The sequence below is a fragment of the Macaca nemestrina genome, chromosome 1, assembly GCF_043159975.1.
Source record: "Macaca nemestrina isolate mMacNem1 chromosome 1, mMacNem.hap1, whole genome shotgun sequence".
NCBI classification, from domain to species: Eukaryota; Metazoa; Chordata; class Mammalia; order Primates; family Cercopithecidae; genus Macaca; species Macaca nemestrina.
In genome coordinates, this window is record NC_092125.1 from 118,502,987 (window position 1) to 118,520,728 (window position 17,742).

Genomic DNA, 17,742 nt, shown 5'->3' on the forward strand with positions numbered 1-17,742 from the left:
GATCGCTTGGGCCTGGGGGGGTTGAGGCTGCAGTGAACTATGATCGCGCCACTGCACTCCAACCTGGGCAGCAGAACAAGAGCGTGTGTCCATAATAAAAAAGGAAAGAAGTCCGGCACAGAGGAAGAGAAGATTAAGGGGAGACGGTGGCAGTAAGCAGAGGTGGGAAATCAATTATCTCTCCTCGTCAAATCCTGCAGCCAGTTCCCTCCAAAAGTGTTAAGGGGCTCCCGTTCCAGATATCAATGTTTTGGAGGAAACGAAAAGCCCTAACTTCAAATCGCCACCATTCGTTGGCAAAAAAAATACAGTAAGCAGAAGACAGGAAATTAAGGCCTTCCGCAGACGCAGTGAAGCCAAGACTGACGTCACGTCCGCCCAAAACAAAGCAGCCCGGCAATTTCTAGATACCGGGCGGACCCGCCTTCAAAATTAGCAACTGAGCATGCGCGAACGTCAATATGCAGGGAACGTGATTACATCAGTGTCAGGCGCCGGCGTATCTAAATAGAACTCAGTTTACGCAGACGCAGAAAACGCAGGCAAACCTGAGGTCCTCAGAATGGCGGGCACGGGTTTGGTGGCTGGAGAGGTTGTGGTGGATGCGCTGCCGTATTTTGATCAAGGTTATGAAGCCCCTGGTGTGCGGGAAGCGGTGAGTGCGGGGTGTCTTTGTAGCTGACTCACTGTTCGCTGGCTCGGTACCGAAAGAAACATGTTACAATTTGCCGCTTCTACCCTGGCCCCAATTCTCTTTCTAAGGCTGCAGCGCTGGTGGAGGAGGAAACTCGCAGATACCGACCTACTAAGAACTACCTGAGCTACCTAACAGCCCCGGATTATTCTGCCTTTGAAGTAAGTATGTCTTGAGCCCGGGTATGAACGAGGATTCCTGTGAACCTTTATTTTGGATTGAGAGCTTCAGCTACGTAAAAGTGATTTTTAAATTCCAGTTTTAACCATTGCCTGCATAGGTACCAGTCTGTTGAAAACAGCTAGATAGATAAGTCTTCTCCGAGGTTCTTATTCTAAGATCCATAGGAAGACTTTCTGGGACTCCACGACTCACTTAATGCAAAAATTTGTGGCCACAATTCTTTGAGATAGGATCCATGCGTAAATTCTCAAAGGGACCCTCTCCTGCCAAGAGTCACTCTACAGCAGGTGATCTAGAATTTTTTAGTATGTATAAGCCTAATTACCTAAGCTCTTTAGAACCACTGGAGAGTGGCGTATTAAAGTCTAGTTATTTACCAAACGTTTGTGGTATGACTGAAGGGACAAACCATATCCAAGTGTATACTACTCTTTTCTCAGCCTTCTCCTTTTTTCTATAATCTGTCCGATGTTTTTATTAACACAGTTCTGATTAATGTAGGCAAGAACTTTCCCTGATACGAATACTTTCCAAGTGCTGGGTGCCATTCTAGATTCTGAAATCATAGAGATAAAAATATCTGGGTTTTAAAAAAATATGTATTTTGCTGTATTTTAATTTTTCTTTTCTTTATTTAAGACAAGCATCGTCTCCAAAAAAAGATAGGGTTTCTGAATACAGAAAAATACAATACAATGAGGAGCTAGATATATAAAACAAAGTTTACAATAGTATGTATAAATGTGTAATAATATGTAAAGGACCTGTAGTGGAGGTATATATAAGGACAAGAGAATTAGAGAAAGGAGTGCCCATGCTTGCCTAGGGAGTCAGATGCTGTTCTACTGCACACAGTGAGTATGATACTATTTTAAATGTATAACCTTGAAGTACACCCAAGATTCTAGTTAGGGTCTAATTAGCTAAGTGAAATGTAAGTTATTTCTAAATTATTGGATTCAAGTATTTCAATATGTACAGCTTGGAGGTTTTTTTCCCATTATACCTAATCGTTTATTTATGAAAGGATTGTATTATTAAAAGGCAGTATTTAGCTGGGTGTGGTGGCTCACACCTGTAATCCCAGCACTTTAGGAGGCTGAAGTGTGAGGATCACTTGAGACCAGTCTGTGCAGCATAGTGAGACCCTTTCTCTACAAAAGAAAAACTAAAAAATTAGCCAAGCATGATGGCATGCACCTGTAGTCCAAGCCACTCAGGAGGCTGAGGTGGAAGGATCACTTGAGCCTGGAAGTTCAAGGCTGCTACAGTGAGCCATGATAATACCATTGCGCTCCAGCCTGGCGACAGACTGAGATCCTGTCTCAGAGGGAAAAAAAAAAAAAAAGATATTATTTACATTAAAGTAACATGAAAAAATAGTTAAGTTTGTTGTTTTTGTTTGAGACGGAGTCTTATTCTGTCACCCAGCCTGGAGTGCAGTGGTGCCATTTCTGCTCACTGCAGCCTCCACCTTCCGAGCTCAAGTGATTCTCCTGCCTCAGCCTCGCGAGCAGCTAGGATTACAGGTGCCTGCCACCATGCCTGGCTAATTTTTGTATTTTCAGTAGAGATGGAGTGTCACCACGTTGGCCAGGCTGGTCTTGAACTCCTGGCCTCAAGTGATCCGCCTACCTCATCCTCCCAAAGTGTTGGGATACGGGGTGAACCACCACGCCCTGCCTTGGCTAAGTTTTAAGTAGAAGACATATGTTTCTATGAACGTGTTTTCCTATGCTTTTTCCAAATATTGTTACCTAGGTGTAGATGTTAACCACGTTAAGAACTAAGTACAGTGGCTCACACCTGTAATCCCAGCACCTTGGGAGGCTGAGGCGAGTGGATCACAAGGTCAGGAAATCGAGACCATCCTCTACTAAAAATACAAAAAATTAACTGGGCATGGTGGCGGGTGCCTGTAGTCCCAGCTACTCAGGAGGCTGAGGCAGAAGAATGGCCTGAACCCGGGAGGCGGAGCTTGCAGTGAGCCAAGATGGCGCCACTGCACTCCAGCCTGGGCGACAGAGCGAGACTCCATCTCATTAAAAAAAAAAAAAGAGAGAGAATTAAGTACAGTAATGCTTCTTGGACTGATTTCTGACGTTTTCAAATAACTGCATTCAATCACAGACTTCTTATAATACTTTTGCCAGTTTTTTTCCTTCTCTCAAATACCTTTGTAATTAGTTTACTGATTATTTAATTAGCAAAGTCCTGGGTTCAAATGATTCTCCTGTAATTAGTTTACTGATTATTTAATCCTTTCTTTTTTTGAGACAGAGTCTTGCTCTGTCGCCTAGGCTGGAGTGCATGCAACTCCTTGGCTCACTGCAACCTCTGCCTCCTGGGTTCAAGCGATTCTCCTCCCCCAGCCTCCCAAGTGGCTGGGATTACAGGCATGCACTACCATGCCCAACTAATTTTTGTATTTTTAGTACAGACAGGGTTTCACCATTGTGGCCAGGCTGATCTCGAACTCCTGACCTCAAGTGATTCACCTGCCTCGGCCTCCCAAAGTACTGGGATTACAGGTGTGAGCCACCACACTTGGCATCCTTTCTTAGTAATAGTTGGTAATGTATACTGGGCTCACTGTCTTTCTTGGTGCACAAAACAGCTCTATAAACTATATAACTATGTTCACTATCCCCATTTTTTTAGCTGGGAAAACTGCAGCTTAGAAAGGCTCATTGACTAAGACCTTAACCATTCTTCAAACTGCCTCTGAAATTACTCTTTCATTAATTCACTTAACAACTATTTACGAAGGTCTATTCCATGCTGGATATTGGAGAACAGTATCGGCAGGGTCCATACTTATGAACCTTACAATCTAGAGTGTTGAGACGGACAATAAATAGATCAGAAAAATTGTTGATAAATGCTGCACAGAGAATGATAGTGATAAAGTGACTGGGTGACTCTAGGTTGGGTGGTTGAGGAAGGCCTCTCAAAGCTGAGATGAGACTACTCCATGAGCAGGGATTTCCCCCACCGACCCCGCCGCCCATGACTTAGCTCCATGAACATTGGCTTAGTCTTTGGAGAGAGCTGAGCTAAAATTCCAGATCTATCACTTACTGAGCATGTGAGTTAGTTAAGGGTTCCTCCTGTGCTGTATGGCTCAAGACTACTTATACATTTTTATACTACCTCTTGTTTAATTATTAGCTGTTACTCTTTGTCACTGCAGAATTTTCTAGCTAAAATGCCTTGGTATTTTTTGCAGGAAACTAGATAACTACATTTTCTTAAGATTATGTGTAATTTAGCAGTAGCGCCTGCAAAATGCTTTCTCCAGAAAGAAATGCTTAATACAAATTTTTTTTTTTTTTTTTTTTTTAAGATGGAGTCTCACTCTGTTGCCAGGCTGGAGTGCAGTGGCGCGATCTTGGATCACTGCAGCCTCCGCCTCCCGGGTTCAAGAAGTTCTCCTGCCTCAGCCTCCCAAGTAGCTGGGATTACAGGCGCATGCCATCATGCCCAGCTAGTTTTTGTATTTTTAGTAGATACAAGGTTTCACCATCTTGGCCAGGATGGTCTCAATCTCTTGACCTCGTGATCCACCCACCTTGGCCTCCCAAAGTGCTGGGATTACAGGCGTGAGCCACCTCGCCCGGCCTAATACAAAACTTTTAAACATTAATGCAGGCTTCTGTAAGGCCTTTGATACTTATTCTCTAGTCTAATTGTTAAGATAGTTGAAGCCCTCAGAAAATTAAAATTACATGGAATAACTGAAGTATTACTACAAACAAATATTTTAAGCAGTTCTTTATACTCAGGGTAGGAAATGTGCAGAACGGAAATGGGATAAGATATTGGCCAAAACATCCCTAAAGAGGAATAGCCATACTACATTTACTTGGCAAACAGTAAAATTGCTAGAGAAGATAGTGAATATAAAGAAAAGACACTTTGGGAGACTGAGGCGGGCAGATCACCTGAGGTCAGGAGTTCAAGACCAGCCTGGCCAACATGGTGAAACCCTGTCTCTACTAAAAATACAAAAATTAGCTGGGCGTGGTGGCAGGCACCTGTAATCCCAGCTACTCGGGAGGATGAGGCAAGAGAATCACTTGAACCTGGGAGGCAGAGGTTGCAATGAGCCAAGATTGCGCCATTGCTCTCCAGCCTGGGGGACAAGAGTGAGACTTCATCGTGAAAAAAAAAAAAAAAAAAAATTCTTAGATTTCTGGAGGCTGGAAAGTGTAAGTAAGGTTCACAGGCTGCATCTGGTGAGGGCGTTCTTGCTGATGTGTACTTGGTGTACAGTCCTGAAGCAGCACAGAGCATTACATGGCACGTAGGGGCACACAAGAGAAAGACAAACTGGCTTTTATAACATACCCACTCTGGTGATAACTCATTAATCCATGAATGGGTTGAGCCCTCATAACCCAATCACCTCTTAAAGACCCCACCTCTTAATACTATTACATTGGGGATTAAGTTTCCATATGAGTTTCAGAGGGGACAAACATTCAAACCATAGCACTGTCCAACTGATGGTAACATGCTTCTGGAATTGAGAACATCTGAGTTAGGATTAATCCTTTTCTCTGTGGGCTCCTTAATACATGCCACTTTTCCTGGCTAAGCTGAATGTGAAGTGACTGTGTGTTTGTGTGTGATTCTAGAGAGCATTTAACTCAGAGAAGAATTAGGGAAAGGGAAATGATTCATTATAATAGGTAGTGTAGCTTAAATCTATTCTTTGGTGATTGTTAATTTCAATTGTCAACATGATCTTAGAAATCTTTTTCTGATTTACACATCAGACTGACATAATGAGAAATGAATTTGAAAGACTGGCTGCTCGACAACCAATTGAATTGCTCAGTATGAAACGGTAAGAATATTAAAATGGAAATTAAAATTTAATTTGTAGTAACTCAGTAATGAGCTGAGATTTGTGAAGAATGTATTTGCTGGCTAATATTGGCAGTGTTGGCTGGGCGTGGTGGCTCACACCTGTAATTCCAGCACTTTGGGAGGCCGAGAATGGCGGATTGCTTGAATCCAGGAGTTTTGAGATCAGCCTGGACAACATGGCAAAACCCTATCTCTACCAAAATAATAATAATAATAATAACGTACCTGGGTATGGTGGCACACACCCGTAGACCCAGCTACTTGGAAAGCTGAGGTAGGGAGATCGCTTGACATCCTCCAGGAGATGGAGGTTGCAGCAAGCCGAGATTGTACCACTGCACTCCAGCGTGGGGAACAGAGGGAGACCCAGTCTTGAAAAAAAACTATATATAGAGAGATATCTGTAGATACAGCTATAGATAGATGAAGATATATCTATGGATATAGATATAGATACAGAGATCTATAGATAGATATAGAGATGTAGATATAGATATATATCTATAGATATCTGTAGATATAGATCTATAGATATCTGTAGATATAGATCTATAGATATCTAGGGAGGCAGTGTTGAAGGACTGACTGGGTAGTGTGAAGAGGGAATAGAAGGAGTCATATCACTTCTCATTTTTTTTCTCTACCGGGGAATGGGTATGTTAGTGGATGGGTGGGTGTGAGTATTTTACAAAAATGGTAGCAAAGGTTTTTGTCTACTACTTTTTCCCCTTAATATATTATTCACATCTTAATATTATTAAATGTTCTTCAGTGACATCATTTAATAGCTAATATAACAATCTTTTATGTGAATGTAATGTTGCTTATTTAACCAGTTCACATTGAAGTGAACATAACGGTGCTAAATCATATTTGTAAATTGATTGTTAGGCTGTATCAGTTTCTTATTATTGCAAGGTTTACATCCTCAGTCTTCTGTAGTTTTTAAACTATATGGAGACTCATGGGACATTCTGTTGGGAAGAGATGTAAAGGCTTGACAGTACAGCTGGTTTTATTTTGTTGTTTAATTTCAGATATGAGCTTCCAGCCCCTTCCTCTGGTCAAAAAAATGACATTACTGCATGGCAAGAATGTGTAAACAATTCTATGGCCCAGTTAGAGCATCAAGCAGTTAGAATTGAGAATCTGGAACTAATGTCACAGCATGGATGTAATGCCTGGAAAGTATACAATGAGTAAGAACCTTTTTTTTTTTCCTTTTCTTTCCATCTCACCCAAAGTGTTAGTACTTTTTAAAAGTATGGGAGGTTCTGGGTGCAGTGGCTCACGCCAGTAATCCCAGCCCTTTGAGAGGCAGAGGCAGGTGGATTGCTTGAGGTCAGGAGTTCGAGACCAGCCTGGCCAACATGGTGAAACCCCATTTCTACAAACACACACACACACACACACACACACACACACACACACCCAAAATTAGCTGGGCATGGTAACGCGCACCTGTAATCCCAGCTACTCTGGAGGCTGAGGCATGAGAATTGCTTGAGCCTGGGAGGCAGAGGTTGCAGTGAGCCAAGATTGTGCCACTGCACTCCAGCCTAGGTGACAGAGTGAGACTCTATCTCAAAAAAAAAAAAAAACAAGCTGGGTGCGGTGGATTACGCCTATAATCCCAGCACTTCAGGAGGCCGAGGTGATCACCTGAGGTCAGAAGTTTGAGACTAGCCTGGCCAACATGGTAAAACTGCATCTCTACTTAAAAAAAAAAAAAAAAGAAGAAGATTAGCCAGCCATGGTGGCGCTTCTGTAGTCACAGCTACTCAGGAGTCTGGGGCAGGAGAACTGCTTGAACCCGGGAGGCAGAGGTTGCAGTGAGCTGAGATTGCACCAGTGCACTCCAGCCAGGGTGACAAAGCGAGACTCCATCTCAAAAAACAAACAAAAAAACCCCCACAAAGTATGGGTAGGGGAAGTGGGATAAAAATAATACAGCTAGACTTTTTCTTGGGATTATGTTCTAGAACTACGACCCATATGAAAGGCCACTATTTTGAAACCCACCCCAAAGTTCAAGAGTACTAAGAGGACCTAAACCAAACTACCACATTTAATGTATAATATTGTAAGAAAACGAGTTCTGAGGTCCCATTTGCAGAGCACCACTTGATAGAATGTTATCAAGTTTGCTTAAACAGTTGATTCTCATTAGTCATGCATTATGTTCTTTAAGTCCTGTGGACACTGAATTAGCAAATACTGTACCATTTCTCCTAGGGGGAATATATACATATTCATGTGCACACATATACATATCTCTCACACAGATTATAATCTTAAATCCTAGAATAAACTCATCCTGGTAGACTTCTGTCTTTATTTTATAAAAGAGAAAACAAAGTTGAGAAATGTAAAGTAACTTTCTTGAAACTACCCCACTAACAGATCCCAGACTTAGAACTTGAACTTCATCGTCTGCTTATTACTGTATGAGAGGTGAAACAAGAAGGCAAAGTACCTCCTTGTTCATCCTCGGCTGCGAATGTGCATGCTCAGCAGCCCGGATTTTTCACTGCTGTGCACATGTCCATGAATGACTGCAAAACACTACAAGTAGTAATTTTGAGATTATAGATAAATTTCAGCAAGTATTTGTTGTCAGAACAAGCCACTGACCTGTTTCTGTTCCATGTAACTAGCTGTAGCTTTAGTATTTATTGTCTATCTATAATTCAGATTCCTTGCTTGCAAAATTCGGTGGTTAGATTATCTGCATGGCCCCTTTGTGCCCTGAGATTTCCTGATTGTGTATTTACAATTTAAGAGAAAAAGGCCACAGAACTTCATAATAGTGTGTACAACTTTTGTTAGAGTGTGTTTCCTGAAACATAGCTGTATAAAATAAAGCAAAACCATGAAATGATAATACTGTTTCTCAAATCTTCAGAATTATGCATTAAGTATTTGTAGCCACATAATGCCAGTGGACAAAATCCAGAATTTGGGAAACTCTACAAAGCCAACAACTAACTTTCTTTTATATATCTATATATTGCAAGGGGGGGAAAAAAGAAAGAACGGGATCAGGGTGATTAAGAAATTTAAGTGACATCAGTAAATCTGTTTCACAAAATGGAAAACTGTGATTCTTCTCAAGAAGCTCTATCTAATGGAAGAGACAGTAATTTTATGCCAAGTAACCAGTAGTCTATTTTTGGCAGTATGGGGGCAAGTGTTACATTGTGTGCTGTGGTCTGTAAGCTAAGCATTAAGAGATAGGGCATTGCCAGGTGTGGTGTTTCACACCTGTAATCCTAGTGCTTTGGGAGGCTGAGACAGGAGGATCACTTGAGGCCAAGAGTTTGAGACCAGCCTGGGCAACGTAGTGAAGCCCTGTCTCTACAGTAAACAATAAAAAATAGCCAGGTATGGTGGTACACACCTATAGTCTGTTTGAAAAAAACAAAAGATGGGGCATAAAGTTGAGGGTTGTTGAAGAAGGGTGAAATTGGGATGTTTAGAAGGAAACAAGGAAAACATTCCAGGAATGGAGTGCATAGATGCAGAGGAAAAAATATGACATTGAAAAGAACACTGCTGTCAACTTACCTGAAAACCTTTAATAATTCCCTATTACCTGCAAGGTAAGGGCCAAGCTTTTTTTCTTTTTCTTTGGAGGTGAAGGAGGGGGTCGGGACAGAATCTTGCTCTGTCGCCCAAGCTAGAATGCAGTGCCACAATCTCAGCTCACTGCAACCCTCCCGGGTTCAAGCAGCTCTTCTGCCTCAGCCTCCAGAGTAGGTGGGATTATAGATACACGCCACCACGCCTGGCTGATTTTTGTATTTTTTGTAGAGACGGGGTTTCACCATGTTGACCAGGCTGGTCTCAAGCTCCTGGCCTCAAGTGATCCTCCAGCATCACCCTCTCAAAGTGCTGGGATTGTAGGTGTGAGCACCTGACTGGGCCAGGCTTTTTAACATGGTATTCAAGGCCTTTTCCTTACTCCCTCAACTGTAAACTTTTAACTCAACCCAAACTAGTCCTTTATCTGGTGATTATCATAAATCCTGCCTCTGGGCCTTTACTTGCCCCTGACTTTACCTGTTCTACCCAAATTCAGCTTGTTTAGGGCCCAGCTCTAGTTCGCTTACTTGTCTTCTTCCCTAATTGAAATTCTGCTTCTAGTATTGTCTCCCTCTTCTGAGTAACTCTACACAGAATTACTGTGCACATCACTTGTTTTCCATTTAATCACAAAGTGCTCTATAGTGCTTAACATTCCCCTGAGCATATTTTGTCTCCTCCAAATTCAATGGACACTTCTCCAGAGGAGGTGTACTATATTTTATCAAAGTATATTTAAGAGGAAGGGTGGGAGAAGGGAGAAGACAAACTAAACTTTCAGGGAGAGCCAATTCAAAGGAAAGCTCCCTTGTTGGTGGGCAGAGTCTGGAATAGAGCACTAAAATCAATAGTCCTCAGCATGGAGTCATCGTCGAAGTCAAGGAAAGAGGGTTGACCTGAGGGAAAGCCTAGAGAGGCACAGCTGTTTAAAGACTGAGTCTTGAGAGAATTGCAACTAATGCAGGGAAACCAGTCAGTAGAGATAGGAGAATAACTCAGGTGAACAGCAGAAAATTTGAGTCACAAAAGCCAGGAAACAATATTAGATTTAGAGCAAGAACACATTAGGGCCAGATGTGGTTAAAATGGACCCTATAGGTGATTGATCCACTGCCTTAAGAGGAAATTGATATGATGTGGAATTATATCTCAATAAAGCTGTTACTTAAAAAAGAGATTCAAATCTGTTTTATTACTTCTCTGAAATAATTGTATGGTACTCTGTATTATTGAACTTTTCTCCTGTGCTAGTTACAGCTGACCTGGACTGGTATCTGTTTTTTATTTTGCTGCGAATAGGTTACATGCAAATATGGACTGATATCTCAAATCTACAACAGTTTTCTTTTTCTCACCTCTCTCTAGTTAGCAGTGGACAGGAGGAGAGAGTGACAGGATAAATGTATATGAAGAAATATAGAGATAAAAGGGGGTTGAGAAATAATAAGTGGATATAATCAGATATATTCCATCTTCTCTGTGACAAGAAGTCATGACAGTTTAAGAAGTGACAAAAGACTGTGTGTGATGTCTCACGCATGTAATTCCAACACTTTGAAGGCCAAGGTAGGGAGACTGCTTGAGCCCAGGAGTTCAAGACCAGCCCAGACAACACGGTGAAACCCTGTCTCTACAAAAAAATAACAAAAATTAGCCGGGCATGGTGGCTTATGCCTGTAATCCGAACTACTTTGAAGGCCTGAAGTGGGAGGATCGATTGAGCCCAGGAGGTTGAGGCTGCCATGATTATGCAGCTACACTCCAGCTTGGGCAACAGTAGAGCAAGACTCTGTCCAAAAAAAAAAAAGCCAGGTGCAGTGGCTCACGCCTGTAATCCCAGCACTTTGGGAGACCAAGGTGGATGGATTGCTTGTGGTCAGGAGTTCAAGACCAGCCTGGCCAACGTAGTGAAACCCCATCTCTGCTATAAAAAAAAAAAAAAAAATACAAAAATTAGCAAGGCATGGCAGTGCACGCCTGTAATCCCAGCTACTTGGGACGCTGAGGCAGGAGAATTGCTTGAACCAGGAGGCAGAGGCTGCAGTGAGCTGAGATCACACTACTTCACTCCAGCCTGGGCAACAGAATGAGACTGTCTCATAAGAAAAGCAACCTAAGTACTCAAAGTATCAGGCAGGGCATGGTAATTCCAGCAGTTTGGGAAGCCAAGGTGGGAGGATTGCGGCTCCTCGGGAGGCTGAGGCAGGAGGATTACTTGATCTTGGGAGGTGAAGGCTGCAGTGAGCCATGATCACACCACTGCATTCCAGCATGGGTGATAGTCCTTGATTATGGAGTGTCCAACATAGTTCTTGGCACAGAGCTCCAGAAATACGATTTTTAGCAAAAAAACTTGAAAAAGTTCACTTTTAATTGGTACTATTTTAATGTATTTAAATCTGATTTTCCTCTTTTCCTTCAGAAATCTAGTTCATATGATTGAACACGCACAGAAAGAACTTCAGAAATTAAGGTACATTGTTTTTTCCTATTACAGAATGAACTTTAAGTGAACCTTTAATGAATAGAAAATAGGAGGAAAAAGAAAGCAATGAGACTGCAGCCAGGTGAAAGTAAACAATTGATCCACTCTCTTTGTTCAACATCTGGCACTGGGTTTGCCCTACCTAAGTAGACGAGTAATAGGCCTGAGGTCTGAAAACATCTCTGCCACTTGTAGCTTGCAAGTCTGCAAACATGGAAAGACACTTTTAGAGGGGGAGAAAGTTGGAGAATAACACATATAATCTGATTTTTGAGACTGATTTCTACACACACATATAGGAAAGCCTGGAAGGACACCCAGCAAAAACTCAACAGGAGTTATCAGGAAAAAGGAGACATGCATGGGAAGAGGGACTTGAGACTTGTAATCTGTGTGTGCTCGTGTGTGTGTGTGTGTGTGATTTCTCACAATGAGCATGTTTTATGAAACTTGTAATCAAAAAATAATTAGAAGAACAGTAATTTCTACAGTTAGCCTATAACTGTACATGATGTTGTTCTCATGGGATTAAGATACTCTCTTGTGTTACAGAGTTTTCTGTTGATTTTTGGTCTTACATTAAAATGTCATTAGGTTGTATAATTTTTTACAGAAAACATATTCAAGATTTAAACTGGCAGAGAAAGAACATGCAGCTCACAGCTGGATCTAAATTGAGAGAAATGGAGTCAAAGTGAGTATCTATAATTCCATCATCTTTTAAATTGTTTAGCCCAGTCTAAGGTCGATTCAATAATATGATTCAAATAGCATTCATGTGGGATGCCATAGGTGTCAAAGAAAATGCTGTTTTCTGAATTCACCCTTCACTGTCTCTGCCTTTCTATAAGGTGTTAAAGAGAACTATAAACGAGAATTGAACCATTGGTGAAAGATCCTTTGCTAAATTGAACCATTGCTAAAGGATTCTGGTCTTAGAATACCCTGTTTTTAGTCTAGTATTTTTGGCCTTGAATAGAATTCTACCTTTATTCTCCTTTTAAATGGAAAAAAAAAATAGCCAGCTACAGTGGCACATGCCTGTAGTCCCAGCTACTGTGGAGGCTGAGGCAGGAGGATTGCTTAGCCTGGGAGGTTGAAGCTGCAGTGAGCCATAATCGCACCAATGCACTCCAGCCTGGGCAACAGAGTGAGACCTCTTCTTAAAAAAAAAAAAGGGGCCGGGCGCGGTGGCTCACGCCTGTAATCCCGGCACTTTGGGAGGCCGAGGCGGGCGGATCACAAGGTCAGGAGATCGAGACCACGGTGAAGCCCCGTCTCTACTAAAAATACAAAAAATTAGCCGGGCGCGGTTGTGGGCGCCTGTAGTCCCAGCTACTCGGGAGGCTGAGGCAGGAGAATGGCGTGAACCCGGGAGGCGGAGCTTGCAGTGAGCCGAGATCGCGCCACTGCACTCCAGCCTGGGCGACAGAGCGAGACTCCGTCTCAAAAAAAAAAAAAAAAAAAAAAAAGGAAAAAAATTAATTTTATAAAATATTGTAGGCAGGGAGATTTCATACTTTTCTTGATAATTTGTTTGTACCTCAGGTTTATACATTTTAAAAAATGTTCTTTTACATACACACGTATGCCTTTATACAGTATCTTGAATATTTGTGTCATTTCTCTCTTCTTTTTTGCTTTCCCATTCCCTTTGTCCCTTCATTACTCAAGTTATTCTCCTTGTTCTACCATCTCCATGTACGTGTTATCAGTCTCTTTGGTACCCTTTCATGTTTTTTCCTCAATTTAATAAACTGTTGCCTCTTTCCTTTTTGTTGATTAAATTAGATACTGTCTTCATCACTCTTTCCTATTTCTTCTGGTTTACAAGTTCTCTCATCTGTTTCTAATTTGCTTTTTTATTAGTTGAACTTTTGAGATAATTGTAGATTCACATGCAGTTGTAAGAAATAATACAGAGAGCCAGGTGTGGTGACTCACATTGTAATCCTAGTGCCTTGGTAGGCCAAGGTAGGAGGATTGCTTGAAGCCAGGAGTTCAAGATGAGCCTGGGCAACATAACAAGACCCTGTCTCTACAAAAAAAAATGTTTTTAAATGAACCCAGGCATGATGGCATGCACCTGTAGTCTTAGCTCCTCGGGAGGCTAAGGTGGAAGGATTGCTTGAGCTCAGGAGTTCCAGGCTGCAGTGAGCTGTGATCACACCACTGCATTCCAGCCTAGTCAACAGAGCAAGACCCTATCTCTGGGAAAAAAAAAAAAAAAAAAAAGAAAGAAAGAAAGAATACAGATTCCATGTACCCTTTACCTACTTTTCCACAATTGTGCCTTGATTTTTTTTTAATGGAAAGTTGAAAGTAAAGTTTAGGCTGGGTGCAGTGGCTCACCTGAGATCGGGAGTTTGAGACCAGCCTGGCCAACATGGTGAAAACCCCATCTCTACTAAACATACAAAAACATGAGCCAGCCGTGGTGGCATGTGCCTGTAATCCAGCTGCTTGGGAGGCTGAGGCGAGAGAATCGCTTGAACCCGGGAGGCAGAGGTTGCAGTGAGCCAAGGTTGTGCCATTGTATTCCAGTCTGGGCAACAAGAGCGAGACTCTGTCTAAAAAAAAAAAAAAGTGAAAGTTAGTGTTATAGCTCTGAGTGAACATGTGGATACATTTAAAATAAAATCTTCTAAGAGAAATTTTACATTGAGTAATTTTTTTCCTTTTTCCCCCCCCATTCTAGTTGGGTATCCCTGGTCAGTAAGAATTATGAGATTGAACGGACTATTGTTCAGCTAGAAAATGAAATCTATCAAATTAAGCAGCAACATGGAGAGGCAAACAAAGAAAACATCCGGCAAGACTTCTGAAAAGACAGTTTAGCAGGTAGAAGAAAAGGTGGGCTTTCACAAAAGGCATCTGAACTTTTAATGAACTGTGAAGGACGACAGCATCTTCGCAAAACCATTGATGTTTAAATGTTTAGAAATCATAGAATGTGTGGGCTGCTGTAGTAATTCTATTTGTATATCTCAACAGAATTAAAATGTCTAGCTTGGTGGTATTTTTGTAACCATAAAAGAAAACCTTTAGGCTTTCAAAGTCAGTTATGACTTTAGAATAATACTGTGTCATAGAATTAATTTTCAGCCATGCGGACCATAGTTTGTATCCAAGGATCCTTATTTAAAGCCTTCAACATGTACAGGAAGTTGGAAATTTTTGGTTTATGACTTTGTCTAATAAAGAGAGAGTTCGAAACACATTCTTGATTACCAAACAAGACTTCAGAAATACAGTGACCGTACAGAGTCATCATTATCACCATCATCATCATAGGTAACAGTTACATCAAGCTTAATATGTGCCGAACACTGTTCTGAACACCTTAGATCGGTGAACTAGATGTATAGGAATAAAAATTATTTGGTTCTCACAAAAACCTCAGGAGGCGGTTACTGTTTTTCTCATATGTGGACATGTAACAGACCCCAGTTAAATAACAAAACTTGCCAAGGTTTTATAGCTGAAAATGTCAGCTTTTTAATAGAAAATGTCAGTCAGGTTTTGAACCCAATAGTCCAGCTCCAGAGTTAATGTTCTTACTTCTCTACTTGTAAGGAATTAAAATGTATAAAAGATTCGTGCCCAATTCAGAAAAAATATTTGCAACATATCAAAAGGTAGTCTTGCTAGGTGTGGTGGCTCACGTCTATAATCCCAGTGCTTTGAGAGACTGAGGTAGGAGGATCACTTGTGTCCAGGAGTTCAAAGCCACCATAAGATATGATTGTGACACTGCACGCCAGCCTGGGTGACAGAGCAAGACCCTGTCTCAAATGAATCAAGGTAATCTTAATGTGTAAATACTGACTTAAAATTATTGAAAGGTCAGTGGCTCACACCTGTAATCCCAGCACTTTGGGAGGCTGAGGTGGGCGGATCACGAGGTCGAGAGATCGAGACCATCCTGGCCAACATGGTGAAACCTCGTCTCTACTAAAAATACAAAAATTAGCTGGGCGTGATGGCATGTGCCTGTAGTCCAAGCTGCTTGGGAGGCTGAGGCAGGAGAATCGCTTGCACCCAGGTGGCAGAGGTTGCAATGAGCCGAGATTGCACCACTGCACTCTAGCCTGGTGACAGAGTGAGACTCCATCTCAAAAAAAAAAAAAAAATTATTGAGATGTTTATCTCAATAACTGAAAAATATAAATTGAAAAATCTAAAAATTATTTTTCAATTTTGAAACATATAAAAGGATGTCCATTATAATACAAAATAAACCTAGAACTTTTTGATCTATGATATTGATAAATGGTCAGTACTTTTGAAAGTACCTTAAGACAATTGAGAGCCACATTTCTTTCTTTTTTTTTTTTGAAACGGATTTTGCTCTTGTTGCCCAGGCTGGAGTTCAGTGATCCGATCTCAGCTCACCACAACCTCCACCTCCCGGGTTCAAGCAATTCTCCTGCCTCAGCCTCCCAAGTGGCTGGGATTACAGGCATGTGCCACTACGCCTGGCTAATTTTGTATTTTTAGTAGAGGTGGGATTGCTCCATGTTGGTCAGGCTGGTCTCAAACTCCCGACCTCAGGTGATCCGCCCACCTTGGCCTCCCAGAGTGCTGGGATTACAGGCGTGAGCCACGGCACCCAGCAAGAGCTACATTTCTGTGTTAAAGGTAGGGACTGTGGGAATGAATGCATATGGAGTGTTGTCATCCATCTCTTCATTCCCCACCCTTGGCCTTCTCTCGGAAGGAAATGGGAAGAGTTGTGGAGTATCTGACCAGCCTAAGAGAAAGACCTACTACAGTTGTTGAAATTGAGAGTTTCCCAACAAATGAAATGACCAAGCCAGGACACAGAGCAGAGAGGCTCAACAAACCACCCCCTAACCAACACAGCTTCTAAACCGTGTTTTAGCTCCCCACTTTTAAACATCAGTAGAGAGTTGAGGATCACCAGATAAGGCAGTTGTACATTGTGAAAGACAAGGAGTAAAACAAATCTGCGAAAGACTATGGAGAAAACAGATGATGTAAGAAGAAAACTTTTTTTTAAGAAATATATCCTCAGGCTGGGTGTGATGGCTCATGTCTGTAAATCCCAGCACTTTGGGAGGCCAAGGTGGGAGGATAACTTGAGCCCAGAAATTTGAGACTAGCCTGGGCAACGTAGTGAGACCCTCATCTTTACAAACCATACAAAAATTAGCCAGACATGGTGGTGTGCGCCTATAGTATCAGCTACTTGGGAGGCTAGGGAGGAGGATTGCTTGAGTCCAGGAATTCAAGCCTCAGGAGGCGGTTACTGTTTTAATGAACTATGTGACACTGTACTCCAGCCTGAATGGCAGAACCAGACCCTGTCTCAAAAAAGAAAAATATATCCTCACAGAAGACAATTGCAGCCATAATAATATACAAGATGCTATTTTATTAAAAAAGAACAAAACAGCTCATCGAAATTAAAAATATGGTAGCAGGAATTAAAATTCAATGGGAAAGTTAGGAATTAAAGTTGACAAACTCAAAGAAAGTAGAGCCAACAAAGACAAACATGGAAAACAGAGAAGAGAAAATAGGAGGACCAGTCTGGAAAGTCAGTAGCTGAATGACCTGAGAGAAAACTGGAGGGGAGAAGTCATCAAAATAATTCAGAATTTTCCAGAACTGATTGATTGATAGAATTTCCAGAATCAAAAGGTCACTGCACAATGGATGAAAATAGACCAACTCTGGAGCATGTTATTTGTGAGATAGCAGAACACCCAAGCACACGAAGATTCTGCAGGCATGGAGTGGGGGAGGAGGGGCGGATTGTTACATATAAAGGATCAAGAATCAAAATGTCTTCAAGCTTCTCAACAACATCTTTGGAAGCTACAAAGAAGATAATGGAGAAATGCCTTTGGAATTCTTACAAAAAAATTATTTCCAACCTAGAACTCTATACATA

The 17,742-nt window shown here is 41.6% G+C and overlaps 1 protein-coding gene across 1 annotated transcript; it reads left to right on the forward strand.

Annotated features, from left to right (window-relative positions):
• The first annotated feature begins 497 nt into the window (after positions 1–497).
• LOC105479149 (BCAS2 pre-mRNA processing factor) lies at positions 498–15,042 on the forward strand. The gene is made up of 7 exons (XM_011736984.2): positions 498–655; positions 763–855; positions 5,659–5,729; positions 6,790–6,951; positions 11,760–11,810; positions 12,436–12,516; positions 14,521–15,042. Exons 1-7 carry the CDS (start codon positions 563–565, stop codon positions 14,645–14,647), a joined length of 678 nt encoding a protein of 225 aa, XP_011735286.1. The 5' UTR covers positions 498–562; the 3' UTR covers positions 14,648–15,042.
• Positions 15,043–17,742: the final 2,700 nt, after the last annotated feature.

Bases quoted from the DNA above. Each gene is read 5' to 3' on its own strand.
- LOC105479149 (XM_011736984.2), top strand. From the start codon at position 563: ATGGCGGGCACGGGTTTGGTGGCTGGAGAGGTTGTGGTGGATGCGCTG. The intron at 11,811-12,435 runs GTACATTGTTTT...AATTTTTTACAG, and splicing joins AAAGAACTTCAGAAATTAAG to AAAACATATTCAAGATTTAA. The intron at 12,517-14,520 runs GTGAGTATCTAT...CCCCCATTCTAG, and splicing joins TTGAGAGAAATGGAGTCAAA to TTGGGTATCCCTGGTCAGTA.